The 16719-nt window shown below is 43.8% G+C and overlaps 1 protein-coding gene across 1 annotated transcript in view; it reads left to right on the forward strand.

The window, feature by feature from the left end:
* Positions 1-16719, forward strand: part of LOC126163070 (uridine 5'-monophosphate synthase) — a 106048-nt gene that overhangs the window by 14554 nt on the left and 74775 nt on the right. The window contains exon 3 of the mRNA XM_049919975.1: positions 12853-12975. Coding sequence (XP_049775932.1) covers positions 12853-12975 — 123 coding nt within the window. The remainder of the gene's footprint in view (positions 1-12852; positions 12976-16719) is intronic.

Raw genomic sequence — 16719 nt, forward strand, 5'->3', positions numbered from 1 at the left:
ACAGCCTCACTTTGTTTTTCTCTCCCCTTTCCTTTCTTTGTTTCCCTTCTCCTCTCAATCCTCCACTTCGGCGTTGGAGGATCCTCTTTTCTCTTCTTCCTCCCTGCATGCTCCTGAAGGATGGCCCACGCGTCTGACGCATTCCAGATGACTGGGTAATGCATAATTCCCAGCCCTGGGTCAACAGGTAGGGTTCGCACGTACCCTCTGGTACAGGCCAGACCCAGGGAGGGGTGATTGCCTGAGTTATAACCTTCCCAAATTGGTGCCTCCATCCGGTGTTCGAGAGGTGTGACCTGAGGTGTGAACAATCACCTAATGCAAGTGTGCCTCCTTGTGAAGCCCCCCCCCCCCCCCCCTCCCGTCCCCCAGTTGGAAGGAGCATGCCATTGGAGACACTGGCAATCATGGGGATTTTCTCGCGATGAGTCAATCATCTACCTACTCAACTTCTACAAAACGTAAACGCAATGAGGCTGATGATTCAAAGAACCTTCACGCTGCACCACAGTTTTTTGTGGTTCCACCTACTGAATATGGTCAGTCCTTCGCCACGGTAAAACCATTCATTATTCAGAAATGTGTAGCTGCAATAACTGGCCCTGTGAAATCCTGCTCTCGTTTACGGAATGGCACTTTGCTTTTGGAGACTACTTCTGATTCTCAAGCACAACAACTGCTTGCTGTCTCGCTTCTCCTCAATTACCCTGTTTGTGTCGAGGCTCACAGAACTTTGAATTCTTCCCATGGTGTAGTTTACACCAGGCTGCTTGACGGTCTGAGGCCAAAATGCAATCTTACCTCTCAGATCAGGGTGTCATTGCTGTTAATCATGTAATGAAAAAGTTATATTCCTCCTTAGTGCTCACCCACACTCTATTTCTCACCTTTGATAGAGTGGTGCTTCCATCCAAGCTCAAAACAGGCTATTAAATTGCCACTGTCTGGCCATACATTCCGAACACAATGCGCTGCTACCAGTGTCATCGTTTCAACCACACTAGAACGTATTGTCGACACCCAGCCAAATATATCACCTGTGGTAGGGATGCACATGGGAGCGATTGTCCACATCCTTCTCCCTGCTGTATAAACTGCAATGGTAGCCATGCTGGCTCCTCTCAGGAGTGTCCAGTGTATCTTAATGAGCGGGCTGTTCAAGAAGTCCAAGTCAAGGAAAAGATACCTTATGCAATTGCTCGTAAGTTACTGGCTAATCACAAACCCTGTGTTCTCCCAACTGGCACCTATAGTTCTGTTCTTGTTACCCCTTGCTCCATGAAGGGCATGGCCATGCAGACATTCAATTCAGCTCTGAGGTCATGAAATCGCCCAGTGCCAAGGTAGCATCGCCATCCCCCATCCAGGTGTGCAACGAGCCATCAAACTCTTGCCTCCACTGGCGATACCAACATCTACACAACCGGTAGGCTGGAAAGTACAGGAGGAGTACTCCCGTGAATACTTCCTCCATCCCTCCAGCCAAACAACACCCGAGTCTTCATCAAACTGGAAAGGCTTAAAGAGGTCCTCCGAAGGTAAAGGGTCTTCTCCTTGCCACCTCGTAGATCCTGTTCAATGGTGTCGGCACATGATACCATAGCCCGGCCAGCCTCCATGTCATTGGTGCACACCAACAACCTTTTCTCAGCAAAAGTAAGCTGATGCTTCTGGGGACCCCATGAAGCAGGATCCTCCTGCTTCTGTGCCCTGTAGTAGCACCTCTTCCCCAGCTATCACTCGGCAGCCGCCGAGGTGATGCCCCCACTCTCCTCTAATGGAACATTCGCGGCCTTCGGTTCCACTAAGTGGATTTACGGCTGCTTGTAGCGTCACATTGTCCCCTTGTACCCTGCCTTTAGGGAATTAAATTGCGCCCTCACGACCACTTGGAGCTTTCACATTTCTTACCGATTCGTTTTGACCTTCCCCATAAGGTCGGCATTCCCTCTCATGGGGCGTCATGCTGCTCATATGGCATGACATTCATAGTCAAACCATCTCGCTGACTACCAATCTTCAAGCTGCGGCAGTTCGCCTTTACCTTCCCCATCTGACTTTTTCCCTCTGTTCTATATATGTCCGTCCATCATTTGCTGTCACCAGGGCAGACTTCCAGCAACTTATTAGGCAGCTACCTCCCCATTTTTGCTTTTAATGCACATCACCCCTGTTAGGGTTCTCCCAGAACCTGTCAGAGAGGTGCCCTTTCAGCTGACTTTCTGAACCAGCTTAACCTCTTTTGCCTTAACACTGGAGCACGCACTTTCCTTTCTGACTCCTCGCACGTCTATTCCCATTTGGACCTATCCTGGTGCACTGCCCAGCTTGCCCATTGTCTTGAGTGGTCTTTTCTTTCTGACACCTACTCGAGTGACATTTTCCTGTGTGCTATCTGTTTGCTGACCCCTACTCCATCTGCGTGCACGCCTAAATGGCAGCTTCCTATGGCTGACTGGCAGCTTTACTCCTCCCAAGTGACCTTCGAAGTATGAGATATCCACCAGGTCAAATATCTCACCAATGTTATCTATACTGCTGCAGAACGTTCCATCACCCGCACTTCCTTTCTACCATGTCGTGTCCTGGTCCCTTGGTGGACTGAGGCATGCCGCAACACAATTCGCGCACTTAAACATGCTCTCCGCATTTTAACCACCACCCTACACTGGCAAACTGCATTCGTTATAAACAGATGTGTGCAAAATGCCGTTGCGTTCTTCAGGATAGCAAAATAGCTAGCTGGATTTCATTCACTAGTTCTTTTAAGTTACACCCCTTTCTCTTTCGTGTGCAAACCTCTGACGACTGTATGGAACCAAGATCCATACCCCAGTTTCTGGCAAAACAGTCTGTATGGCGGCGCAATTAGTTTCTCCCACAATCTCTACATCTTGGGCCTGTTGCCCTTCCATTCGTTGAAACTACAAAATTTCTTGGGCTCATGCTCAATAGGAAACTCTCTTGGTCCTCCCATGTGTCTTACCTAGCAGCCCGCTGTATGCAGTCCCTCAGTCTCCTATGTGTCCTCAATGGTACTTCCTGTGGTGCCAGTTTAACCATCCTTCACTGTTTGTACCGGTCCCTTGTCCATTTGAAACTTGACTATGGGTGTTTTGTTTGTGTCTGCAGACCCATCCTTCTTACACCGTCTCAACACTATCCACCATCATGTCATCTGTCCGGCCACGGGCACATTTTACACCAGCCTGGTTGAGAGTTTGTATGCTGAAGCTGCTGAACTACCACTGTCTTACCACTGTGACTTTCTCCTTAGCAGGTATGCTTGCCGTTTGTCTGCCAAGTGTGGCCACCCCTCCTATGCCTCCTTCTTTGATGATTCCTTTGATCGTCAGTATGGGGCTCTTACCCCCTGCTGGAGTCCGCTTTCTCCACTTGCTACGGTGGCTTAACTTCACAATACCTGCAACACTCCCAGTGGGTGTGAACTCTTCACCACCTTGGCTTCGTGAAGCGGCCCATGTTAACCTTGGCCTTTATTCGCTACACCAGCCGTGGTCTATCGCCTCCAGTTTCACTACCTTTGCATGGAACTTCGCGATAGTACCTTTGTCTACACTGATGGCTCTCGGACTGACGTGGGGTCGGATATGCCTTCATCATTGGCACCCATGTCTTTCAGTATCGGCTTCCGTCGCACTCAACAGTATTTACAGCCAAGCTCGTCATCTTGTGTTAGGCCACGGAGTACATCTGGTGACACAGCCTTTCCAATTGTGTCCTCTCTCAGACTCACTCAGTGCCCTCCAAAGTCTCTGTGCGCTGTACACTGCTCATCCCTTAGTGCAGCAGGTACAGGAAAACTGTCACTTGCTCACTCTTGGTGGAGCCAATGTCATGTTTCTGTGGGTCTGTGGTCATGTCTGTCTGCCAGGAAATGAGACTGCTGACGCTGCTGCCAAGGCTGCCAAGGCTGCAAAGGCTGCAGTCCTCATACCTCAGCCCGCGAGTACCTATATTCAGTCTGATGCTCTCTGCGTTGCCATCTGTCAGGAGGTGGTGTCCCTTTGGCATCATCAGTGGTCCTCTCTTCGCGGGAATAAGCTTCGGCTTATTAAGGCTCTCCCAGTGCCTTGGACGACCTCCTCTCAGCCCTCCCGCCAGGAGGAGATTACTTTAACTTGGCTGTGTATTGGGCACTGCCTTTTTAACCGTCATCATTTGCTAAGTGGCACTACCCCACCACTTTGTACACATTGCACCCAAACTTTAACTGTCCACCACTTCCTGCTGGAATGCCCCTTTTTTAACAATTTACGTTCCAGCTTGGGTTTGCTGTCTGATTTATCAGCAGTTTTTGAGAATGATGTGCAGGCTGTCAACCGCGTTTTACTTTTTAGCCGTGAAAGCAATATGGCAAAGGCCATTTAATTTTTAGTTTTGGACCTCCATTTCTGTGTGGTGTCTTTTATAGCCCTTTCTCCTGTCCCTGTTTTTGGCTGTCTTCTCTTATGTCAATTGGGATTGACATTTAATCGCTTTTTAACTCCTCTCTGTGTTCGTGTTCTATAGTTTTGACTTGGGCACATATGACCCCAGTTTTTTTGCGCCCTAAAGCAAAACAAAACAAAACGGGTGACCAGAAGTCCAGGTCCTCACCCTCTCTCTGTGCTGAGGCTCCTTTGTCGATTTGATGGCAGCTGCTCATTTGTGGCTGATCTCTTGTGGTTCACAGTTGATGATGCAGTGTTACATATGAACTATAGGGAGCTGAGTAGATTTGTTAGTGTAATAGCTAACAATTTCTTAATTGGTTCTAATTTCCTGAGCTTACTGTAATCAGTGTGTCATACCAACAGAGAAATCTGTCCAGTTCATTAGCAGCAGCAATTTTACATCCACTGTGGGATAAATGCAGTGTAGAAATTTTTCCATGCATAACAGTCATCAGCTCTACAACTCTGTGTTGCTCTTGTATGTTTTCTAATGTCGTCTACCTACTTTTCCTTTGTTCATTGTCTTGGTCACTTTTATCTTTTGGGTTCCAACAAAAAACTTCCATGGAATATCTGCCATCAATTTGCCTAACTACATGTCCAACACACTTCCATTTTGTATCAATTAAGTCACAATTGTATCAGCCTCTCCAATCAGTTTGTAGGTCAGTCTGTTTTCTTGTCTCTCTAACCAATTCCGACACCTTTGTCTCAATTACACACTGAGCAACCTGTAGTTTTTGGATGGTTTTTCAGATTGAAATTTCATCTTCCAGTACTAGACAGAGCTAGTAATGCACAGTAATTGTAAACTTACCATTTTAGACATGTTAAAAGCTCAATTTGGAAAACGCAATTTGGTTGCCCAAAACCACTCCAGGTCATTTACATGCCTCTATTTATTTCTTTTCTGTACATACAGTCGTCATCTTCATCTGCATAACAAACACTACCTTGTCCACTGACTGAATTCAATATCAATTTCCCAAAACATTAAAATTGTGCTGTAAAATGATGGAGCAAAATGTTAAAACAGCTGCCTACAGCATGCCACCAAGTGACATTGCAGTTACTTGATGAGGTATGGAAAGTATATTGGTAGTGGAAAGATTAGCAGGGAATCGTCATAGTGATGATACAGGCCACAAATGGGGAAAATCCACTGACGTAAGTGACCTTGACAAAAGGGCAGTGTGCTGTGGCCCAGCATTTGGGAACAAGCATCTTGGAAACAAAGAAGCTGATTGGCTGTTCATATGCTGCTGCTGTTGTTAGTGCCTATGGAATTTTGGTAAAATATGATTAAAAAAATTACCCATGGGCCATGTGGTATTGAACATCCATGCCTCATCACAAAGTATTTTCAGAAACTTGTCTGCTTAGTAATATAGGATAAGTGGCAATTCATAGCAGACTTAATGACAAAGTACAGTGCTAATGCAGGCACCTGAGTCCCATTTTTTGTAACTCCAGGTCGTAATCCAGAGAAACAGCTGCAGGAAACATGCGCCATGCTACTTACTTGGGTCAGTGGGGGCAGTATTATATTATGAGGGCATTCACCTCGGCCTTTCATGGGACCTCTGGTAGTAATTAAAGGCACCATGACAGCTTTGAACTACGTGAACACTATTGTGGACCACTTGCAACCCTTCATGCTTGATGTCATCATCGCCGATAGCAGTGGCATATTCCAGTAGGATAACTCTACTACAAGGTCATCATTTTGCTACAGTGCTTTGATAAGTATAATAGTGAACTCGCGTAAATGTCTTGATCAATACAGAATCGCTGCTGTATTGTATTGATGCTATTAAGCAGGTAGTCATAATGTTTTGCCCCACCAGTATACATCTTTAATGTGTTTAAAATAATGAAATTGTGAATAGCCAACAAGCTACTATTTTAGTAATGATAATTTATTTTGCTACTGGTTTTGGTTGTAAGACTGTCGTGCAGTCTCTGACATATCAACAGCAGTGTGTGATTACATAAAAAAAAAACCTTGACATCTGATTTCCTATCATATAGCATAGAATTTATTTATCTGTGATATTGTTGCCGAGTGAGGTGGCACAGTGGTAAGAAATTGCTTTTGTATCTGGTAGGATAGTAGTTGAAATCCATCTCTAGCCACAGGAATGATAAATTTTACAAAAAAGAATAGTTTTTTGCATTGGCTTGTTTATATCTATTTTATTTTTATTTTATAAATGACCACATTTAATTTGTGCAGCCATTTTCAAGCAAAATGTTTAACCTGCGTTACAGTAATTTTATGGACTGTGTGTAGTTTGCTGTGTTTGAGAGGTAGAGATTCTCAAGTTCAAGCATGATGGTAAGTTAGTGAACATTTATGTGTGTAATAACTCCTGATCATCTGTCAGCACATCTAAGTACTTTCAGTTTGACATTGTTTACTTCAGCCATTATCTTCATTTTGTTACTGACATATATAGAAATTTCTGTGTAAAAGCTGTGTGTATGAAGCATTTTCTCTTAAATTGTTAGATTTGTTAGTTAAACTTAGAGTAGTAGTAATTTTTAAGAAAGGAACTTGATTGAGCAAAAAGCATTTGCCATTCAGTACTGTATACATTTGCTAATAAGCTGCAATATGTTAATGTTTTTAGTAGGCATTACATGTTCTGAAATAATGAAACTTGTCAGATGTTACATTTAGGATACATTTTTGATGGGTTTGAGCTTGGCTACCATGGGGCCCAAGGCTTTGCAGCATATTTTCTCTCCCGTGCTGTATGGCTATCCTCATGCTATTCTTTTTTCCCTCCGTTTATTATTCAGAAAGGTGTTGGTGCAATTCCCGGCCCTGTGAAATCCTGCTGTCATTTACGGAATGGCACTTTGCTGTGGGAGACTACTTCTGATTTGAAGACACAACAACTGCTTGCTGCCTTGCTTCTCAATGGCTACCCTGTTCGTGTCGAGGCCCTTAGAACACTGAATTCTTCCCGTGTTATTTACACTAGGCTGCTCGACGGTCTGACCGAGGCTGAAATCCAATCTTACCTCTCTGATCAGGGTGTCAGTGGCGTCGATCGGGTGATGAAAAAGGTAGATTCCTCCTTAGTGCCCACTCACACACTTTCTCTCACCTTTGATCAAGTGGTGCTTCTGTCAAAGATCAAAGCAGCCAATGAAATTGTCAGTCCAGTCGTACATTCTGAACCTGATGCGCTGCTACCAGTGTCGTCATTTCAACAACACTAGACCGTTTGATTGACACCCAGCAAATGTGTAACCTGTGGTACAGATACGCATGAGGGTGGTTGTCCGACGCATCCTCCCCGCTGTGTCAGCTGCAATAGTGGTCATGCTGCCTCCTCTCAGGATTGTCCAGTGTATCTTGATGGGAGTGTTGTCCAGGAGATCCAGGTAAAGGAAAATGCGCTTTACCCAGTCACTCGCAAGTTATTGGCTAGTCACAAACCCTGCGTTCAGCCATCTGGCACTTACAGTTCTGTTCTTGTTACCTCTCTCTCCGTGTATGATATGGTCACACAGATATGCGACCTCGAATTCAGCTCTGAGCTTGTGAAATCGCACAGTGCCAAAGTAGCATCGCCATCACCCTGTTCAGCTGTACAAGCAGCCATCGAATCCTCGCCTAAAGGGACAAAGCCACGAGCTACACAACCAGTAGGCCGGAAAGGACAGGAGTAGTAGTCCCGTGAAGACTTTCTATGTCCCTCCAACCAAATAACACCTGGGTCTTCCTCTGCTAGGCTTGAAGTCCAACAAAGGCAAACAGTTTTCTCACCAACTCAAAGATCCTCTTCAATGGTGTTGCCAAGTGATGCCTTAGCCCAGCCAGCCTCCTTGTTGCTGGTGCGCACCACCAACTATTTTTCTGCATTGGACTCCACAGACCAACAGCACAAGCAAGACAATACTTCTGTAGACCTAATGGAGCAGGATCCTCCTGCTTCTGTGTTCCGTAGCTGCGAGTCTTCACAGGATGTCACTCGGCAGCCACTGACTCTCCTCCAATGGAACATTTGTGGCCTTCGGTCCCACAAAGAAGATTTGTGGCTGCTTTTAGCATTGCAGTGTCCCCTTGTACTCTGCCGACAGGAAACGATAAAGCGTCCTCACAACCGCTTTGAGCTTTCACATTTCTTTCCAGTTTGTTTTGACCTTCCACCTGAGGTCAGCATTACATCTCGTGGGGGATCATGCTGCTCATGCGGGATGATATTCATAGTCGACCCATCTCGCTGACTACCAGTCTTCAAGCTGTGGCAGTTTGCCTTTTCCTTCCCACCTGACTTTTTCCCTCTGTACCCTTTATGTCCGTCCATCATTTGATGTCACCAGGGCAGACTTCCTTCAGCTTATTGGGCAGCAAGCTCCCCCATTTCTGCTACTCGGTGACTATAAAGCACATCATCCCCATTGGGGTTCTCTCAGAACCTGTCAGAGAGGTGCCCTCTTGGCTGACCTTCTTAACCAACTTAAACTCTTCTGCCTTAACACTGGAGAACCCACTTTCCTTTCCGACTCCTCACACACCTATTCCCATTTGGACCTATCCTGGTGCACTGCCCAGCTTGCTCATAGTCTTGAGTGGTCCATTCAGACCCAATGGCAGCTTACTATGGCTGACTGGCGGCTTTACTACTCCCTGGTGACCTTCAAAGAACATGATTTCCTCAGTTGTGATGACCAGATGGAATATCTCACCAACTTTATCCTTACTGCTGCAGAACGTTCCGTTCCTTGCACTTCCTCTTTACCATGCCGTGTCCCAGTCCCTAGGTGGACTGTGGTATGCCACGACACAGTTCACTGACGGACATGTGCTCTCTGCGATTCTAAATGCCATCCTACAATGGCAAACTGCATTCATTATAAACAGATGTGTGCAAGGCGTTACTGCGTTGTTTGGGATGGCAAAAAAGCTAGCTGGATTTCATTCACTAGTTCTTTTAACAGTTACACCCCTTTCTCTGTCGTTTGTGCCAACCTCTGACGCTCTCTGGCACCAAGATCCATTCCCCAGTTTCCGGCCTGAAAGTGTCATTGTGGACCCTATTGCTACCTCCAACACCTTGGGCTGCCATTTTGCAGAAATTTCGAGCTCATCCCACTATCACCCAGCCTTCTTCCATGAGAAACGAGCGGAGGCGGTTTGGGCGATACCCTTCTCTTCCCAGAATTGTGAGTGCTACAATTCCACCTTTACTATGAGGGAACTAGATCAAGCTCTCAGTTCATCCCAGTCCTCCACCCCAGGGTCAGATGCTGTCCACATTCAGATGTTGCAGCACCTTTCTCTTCCGAGCAAGCACTTTCTGCTTAACAAATACAGCCGCATCTGGGCAGAGGGCACAAGGCACATTTCCAGGGCATTGGTGTGAAGCAGCCATCATACCCATATCTATGCCCAGTAAGATCAAAAACCCTCCTAGCTACTGCCCCATCTCTGTCACCAGCTGCATTTGCAAGGTGATGGAACGTATGATTCATGCCCAGCTGTTATGGTGGCTTGAGTCTCACAATTTACTAATGACTGCATAGTGTGGATTTTGAGTGCGGCATTCTGCAGGTGACCATCTTGTTATTTCATCCACCCATGTTGTGAATGGTTGTCTGCAAAAATCCCAGACTGTGGTAGTGTTTATCAAGTTGCAGATGGCCTGTGACACCTGCTGGAGAACTGGTATCCTCTGTACTCTTTACACATGGGGCTTCAGTGGCTGCCTGTCCTGTTTCCTTCACGAATTTTTAAAAGACCGAGTTTTCAAGGTGTGTGTGGGTTCTGCCTTGTCAGATATCTTTATCCAGGAAAACAGTGTGCCTCAGGGTTCCGTCCTCAGCATTGTCCTCTTTGCTATCACCATTAACCCTATAATGGCCTGTCTCCTGCCAGGCATCTCTGGCTCCCTTTTTGTTGACGATTTTGCCATCTGTTGCAGTTCTCCACGGATCTGTCTCACTGAGCAGCATCTTTAGTGATGTCTTGATCGTCTTTACTCCTGGAGCAGTGACAATTGCTTTCATTTTTCCCCTGACAAAACCGTCTGTACGAATTTCTGGCAGTGCAAATGGTTTCTCCCACTGTCTTTACATCTTGGGTCTGTTGCTCTTCCATCCATTGAACCTATGAAATTCCTGGAGCTCATGCTCTATAGGAAACTCTCTTGGTCCTCCCATGTGTCTTACCTGGCAGCAGTCCCTCAATTTCCTTAAAGGTGCTTCCTGGGATGCAGTTCAAAACTCGACTATGGGTTCTTTGTCAATGCATCTGCATGTCCGTCCCTCTTGTGCCCCGTCTCGACACTATCCACCTTCGTGGCATCAGTTTGGCCACTGACTCCTTTTACACTAGCCTGGTTGAGAATCTGTATGCTGAAGCTGTTGAACTGCCACTGTCCTGCCGCTGTGACTTTCTCATCAGCAGGTATGCATGCCATTTGTCTGCCATGCATGGCCACCCATCCTATACCTCCTTTGATGATTCCTTTGATTGCCAGTATGAGGCATGTCCCTCTTCTGTTACCCCCTGGAGTCCATTTTCGGTGCTTACTTCAGTAGCTTAACTTCACACTACCTGCAACTTTCCCAGTGGGTGTGAACCCTTCACCAACTTGGCTTCGTGAAGTGGTCCATGATAACCTTGGCCTTTGTTCGCTTCCTAAGGACACTACTCCCACTCCATTCTATTACGTTCAGTTTCAGGACCTTCACATGGAATTTTGCGATAGCACCTGTATGTACACTGATCGCATTCTGACTGACCATGGTGTTGGGTGTGCCTTCGTCATTGGCACGCATTGTTTTAGACATTGGCTTCTGGTGCACTGCTCATTATTTACAGCCGAGCTCTTTTCAATGTTTCAGACCACCGAGTATATCCAGTGACACAGACTTTTTAATTGTGATCCCTGCTCACCCTCCCAGTGCCCCTCAAAGTCTATGTGCACTGTACACCGCCCATCCCTTACTGCAGCGGGTCCAGGAAAACTTTCACTCATTCTTGGTGGAACCAGTTTGAAGTTAGTGGGTTCCTGGTCATGCCAGGAGATGAGTCTGCTGACGCTGCTGCCAAAGCTGCAGTCCTCGTACCTCAGCCCACTAGATCTCTGTGTTGCTGTCTGTCAGGAGGTGGTGTCCCTCAGGCATCACCATTGGTCCTTTCCTCGTGGGAATAAGCTCAGGATTATCAAGCATCTCCCAGCGGCTTGGACGACCTCCTCTCGGCCCTCCTGTTGGGAGGTGGTCATCTTAACTAGGTTGTGTATTGGGCACTGCCTTTTTAGCCATCATTATTTCGCTCCCCACCACTTCGTACACGTTGCGCCCAAGTTTTAACTGTCCGCCACGTCCTGATGAAATGTCTATTTTTTAACATTTTCGTTCCCATTTGGGTTTTCTGTCTGAGTTATCGAGCATTTTAGCAAATGACGAGCAGGCTATCGACCGCATTTTACTTTTTATCCGTGAAAGCAATATGGCAAAGGCTAAACAATTTTTAGTTTTGGGCCTCCATTTCTGTGTGGTGTCTTTTGTAGCCCTTTCTCATGTCCCTGTTTTTGGCTGTCTACCCCCATGTCAATTGGGATTGACATTTAATTGGTTTTTAACTGCTCTCTGTCTTTGTGTTCTGCAGTTTTGACTCGGGCACATATGACCCCAGTTGTTTTTGTGCCCTACAACAAAACAAAACAAATCTTCTCTAAATTTACAAAAATGCTATAAATGTGCATTCCCCTTACTTCAGACAAACTAAGAAATTTTAAGTGAGATTTTAAAAAAGTAAAACTGAGAGGCAGAAAAACATTGACGTATCTTAGTAAAGAATTTTTAGATAAGCATAGTGGAGAGTACAATTATAGAATTGGAATAAATATTATCAGCCATTGAAACATTATTTCATTGCCAGAAATGGAATTAACAGATGGAGGTGTAGTCTTTTATGTGCTGAGACAGTCATCATAGAGTATTTATTTAACTGAATCACCTGCATCACACACTCATACTAAAAATAAAGATTTTACATTTAATACCAAACCACACAATTTGTTAAATACAAAGAGTGTGTTGTACAAACAATTTATAGAAAGTCTGTTACACTTTATTGGCCAAGCATATTAACAGAGCTGGTCTCATAAGATACGTTTTTAACATTTAGTGTTGCTAATTGTTTTAAACAAACATTTGTAGCTGTAGCAACTGAAGCACTTATTTTCTGATGTAGAATTTATAGATGATATATTCTGTAAAATTTTCTTGTACTGATTGTAATGCTAAGTGTGCCAATTTTGTGACTATCATTTGTTACTGCTTCTATTTGAAAGAAGGTTCAGTGATGGTAACAACATTAATTATAAATATTTGAACCATGTAAAAAAATCATTTTTTCCCCAAACAGGATTTGACACAAGAGGGCCTTGTTGTCACAGAAGCAGTCGTTGTTGTTGATAGAGAGCAAGGAGGTACACAAAATGTTGCTCAGTATGGAATACAAATGAGTAGTCTATGCACTCTTTCACAGGTAAAGTGTTCATAATTTTCTGTTTGCGTACTGTATTATCCTAGATTGTTTAATCATCATTCCTGCCTGATTAAGAAGGAATGATCTTGTCTCTCTGTAGTTATTGTTTACAGTGACAGTCTTTGCAGCAATGTGTTTGTTTCCTTGTGCAAATATATCTGTATGGCTGGCATATTTGTTAACATTTTCCAGTAATGAAAACATGAAGTGATAACAGCAAAGAAATACCACAGTAGTACTCAAATAACTATGTCTTTTTTCTGAAGTGATTTGAGAAAATCATATAAAGCATTACAGACTGTTGATACTAAAACAATTAGCAACAAATAGGAATATCAGCAGTATATAAACTCGGAAAGAAAATCAGCTGACCATTGTTTCACTTTTTTATGGACATTTAAAAATAGAAAGGACAGTGACAATTATGGACAAAGTGCTGGATGTGTATGTACGCTCATGGGCTTGTACTTTATTTCTTATCTGCAATTTGAAATATTGAAAGTATTTTTTTTTATTTTATGTCAAAAAGAAATTTGGGCAAGAAAGAAGGGGACTGTGTGTAGGAAACTATATGCATATGGCTTATTGGAATCTACCTCAGCCCCTTTGTGGTGGCACGGTTCCTTTCTTCCTTTTACCTGCACCTACCTGTGAATTCGTTGCAGCCGGCCATGGTGGCCGAGCGGTTCTAGGCGCTTTAGTCCGGAACCGCGCGACTGCTACGGTCGCAGGTTCGAATCCTGCCTCGGCCATGGATGTGTGTGATGTCCTTAGGTTAGTTAGGTTTAAGTAGTTCTAAGTTCTAGGGGACTGATGACCTCAGATGTTAAGTCCCATAGTGCTCAGAGCCATTTGAACCATTTTTTTCGAACTCGTTGCAGCCGATTACCAATAGGAAAACCGAGCAGAAACCTACCGTACTGCAACTTACACCAGGCTGCATACAACGTAACTATTCCAAGAATTGGGAAAAGGTCTTAATTTTGAATGAAAGGTGGAAATACCGGCAAAACTTTGGTGTATTCTGAACCTTAATAATTTACGCTTTCACTACCAAGCCCATGCTAATCTTACCACAGTCATGCACAAACCCTTTCATTCACATTAGCAAGTTTATGGTAACATATTTCCCAAAATCTGAATAGCTACTAAGCACAGATTGTTCTTAATGATAATACTTGCCATTCTATAAAGTTAATCGGTGTCTAATGCACTCAGGTTTTTAGTCACCAATCTGCTGTGCTTTCTAAAAAAACACACTGGAATAAATATGCCTTCACTTTAAAACACTTTTGAACATGTAGCACAACTAAAACAGGCAAATTACAATGTCCTTTGGAGCTCATCCCGCACACAACCATTGGAAGGCTGGGCTCCAACTCTTTGACTGCTGACAGCATTCTACATCTCCAAGAGAAGACGCATGAAGAATGCTCCGTTCTGATTGGTCAGTTTTCTTTAAGGCCAATAGAAAAACATTATTCTCTTGCATTAGTCCACACTTTTCATGACTAACCAATCAACAAATAAGACTTTCAAAGTGTACTTTTCCTGAAATAAATATTTAACATTCTGATATTTTGTTCATACTTTACATTAGTAACTATTTTCATTTGCACTTGAATTATTTTTCCTTTTACCATAAACTTACTTAACACATTATGATACAAAATTCCCCATCTGCATTCACACTGTCTCATGCTAGTTCGTACAGTGTTTATCAGTAGTACAACGATCTACATATTTACTTTAGACCACATTCATGCATCATTCACACTACTAAAAGCATATACAAAACTGTACAAACATAAACAAAAAAAAGCCCTTCAAGAAATAAACAGAACAATTCACAAAGCATTCTCTTAACCTTTTTCTTGAATGAATGTCTGTGCACTACTGGACTATGGTAGATGAATAGTAGAACTACATACTCGATTGAACCTGCTTCAGACCATCTGTCACTATGCACGCACGAGTCATTCTCCCAATACTAGGGCTCTAGACAGGAGTGATACAAGGTGCCATGCCTCACCTTTACTTTGTCACCAAAAACGGTGAACACTAGTCTCGCAGTCATCCAGATTTAAATTTTCTGAAGTTGCTGAAGGCAAATTCCATGACAGTTCCTTTGAAAAGACTACAACCAATTTCTTTTTGCATCCTTCCCTGGAGCAAGCTTATGCTCTGCCCTTTGCTCTAGTTGTTGAGAGGATGTTTCACTCTAATCTTACTTTCTTTTCCTTCAAGGAAAAAGTAAAAGTAGTGTAGTGCTTAAGCTACAATCCTAGTAGTAGCTGAAGTTTTGCATTCAGTTGTCAAAACAAAAATACTAGCAATTATTTATTGTTGATGTACTTCTGTGGCCATTTGTAAGTCTTCTCTCCCTTCCCCATCCTTTGTGACAGGAGTAATTAGCATGTTGGATAACTTATTGTAATACAGGATCACAGCTTCTATAAATTCTTTAAGCAATGACAATTTCCCTCTTTATGCTGTAACTGTTTTTATTGTTCAAAAATGTTAAATATATGCCTGCTGCTGTTCTCCTGGTATGTCTTTCTTAGTACATTGTATTATATCTTTATAGACGCACAACAGAAAAAAGTTACAGCTAAAAGTGGGAAATGATGCCGTACATTACATCCTGGTGGTTAAAAGTTGCTGTGTTCTCACAGGAATTTCTCCAGTGATGATACCCTCCCCTCCCCTCCCCTCCCCTCCCCTCCCCTCCCCTCCCCTCCCCTCCCCTCCCCTCCCCTCCCAACCCCTTCCTCTTTTCTCTATTCTTCTTTCCTCACTCCACTTGACGTTATATTGCAATATGCATGGGTGCCCACAGAAATCATCTTGGTGTTGGGAGTGGGATGAAGAAAGGAAGGGGACAAGACTCAAAAACTGTCATTTTCAATATAAATAAGTTGGTCATGCATCAAGAAATACATTTTATAGGTGACTCAAGAAACTTACTATAGCCCGAAGAGTTGATAGTTATCCAGTCAAGGCAACCACTTCTGGAAATGTGTGAGGCTTTTGCAATGAATAGAAAAATCTATACTCCATTTTCAAGGGGGGGGGGGGGGGGGGATGGGAGGGGAGTGGTGGGCTTGTGGATGTATGAACCTATATGCTATGGTATTTCTCATTTGATAATCACAGTCCTGTGACTGAAACAGCATAAGCAGTTTGCACAGAAAGAATGTTTCATTACTGAGCACATTCTAAAACATCAAACAGTTGGCACACTGGTTAAGACACTGCACCGAAATTTGGGAGATCTGGAGTCCAAATCATCCTGTCCAACCATGAGTTAAAGGTTTCCTGTGATTCCCTCAAATCACTCCAGGATAAAACCAGATGGTTTGCTCAACATCCTTGTTCAGCAGACTTTTTGCTCTACATCAAATAGTCTAGATAAGGGTGTGACTTTAAACTCTTAACTTTACTTCCTTCTTCACTTTGAAGACAGATGGCTATTGCCACTTCAGTCACTAGCTTTTCATGGCATCACCTTTCAAGGAAGAATCATTCCTGCTGCTAAGTAATTAATGTATATAATTGTGATGATAAATTTAATAGTTTGAAAGTGTGATAAAACTGTTAACCCGAGAGAGGAGCTGTTGTTTCCTCCAACACAAATAGTGGAATGCACAATTGAAAATTCCACAATGTAAGGATAAGATAGTGCACTACTTACAGCGAAGATGACATGTTTAGTTGCAGACAGGCACAGTTAAGACACTTACA

This window comes from Schistocerca cancellata, chromosome 2, assembly GCF_023864275.1.
Source record: "Schistocerca cancellata isolate TAMUIC-IGC-003103 chromosome 2, iqSchCanc2.1, whole genome shotgun sequence".
Taxonomy (NCBI): Eukaryota; Metazoa; Arthropoda; class Insecta; order Orthoptera; family Acrididae; genus Schistocerca; species Schistocerca cancellata.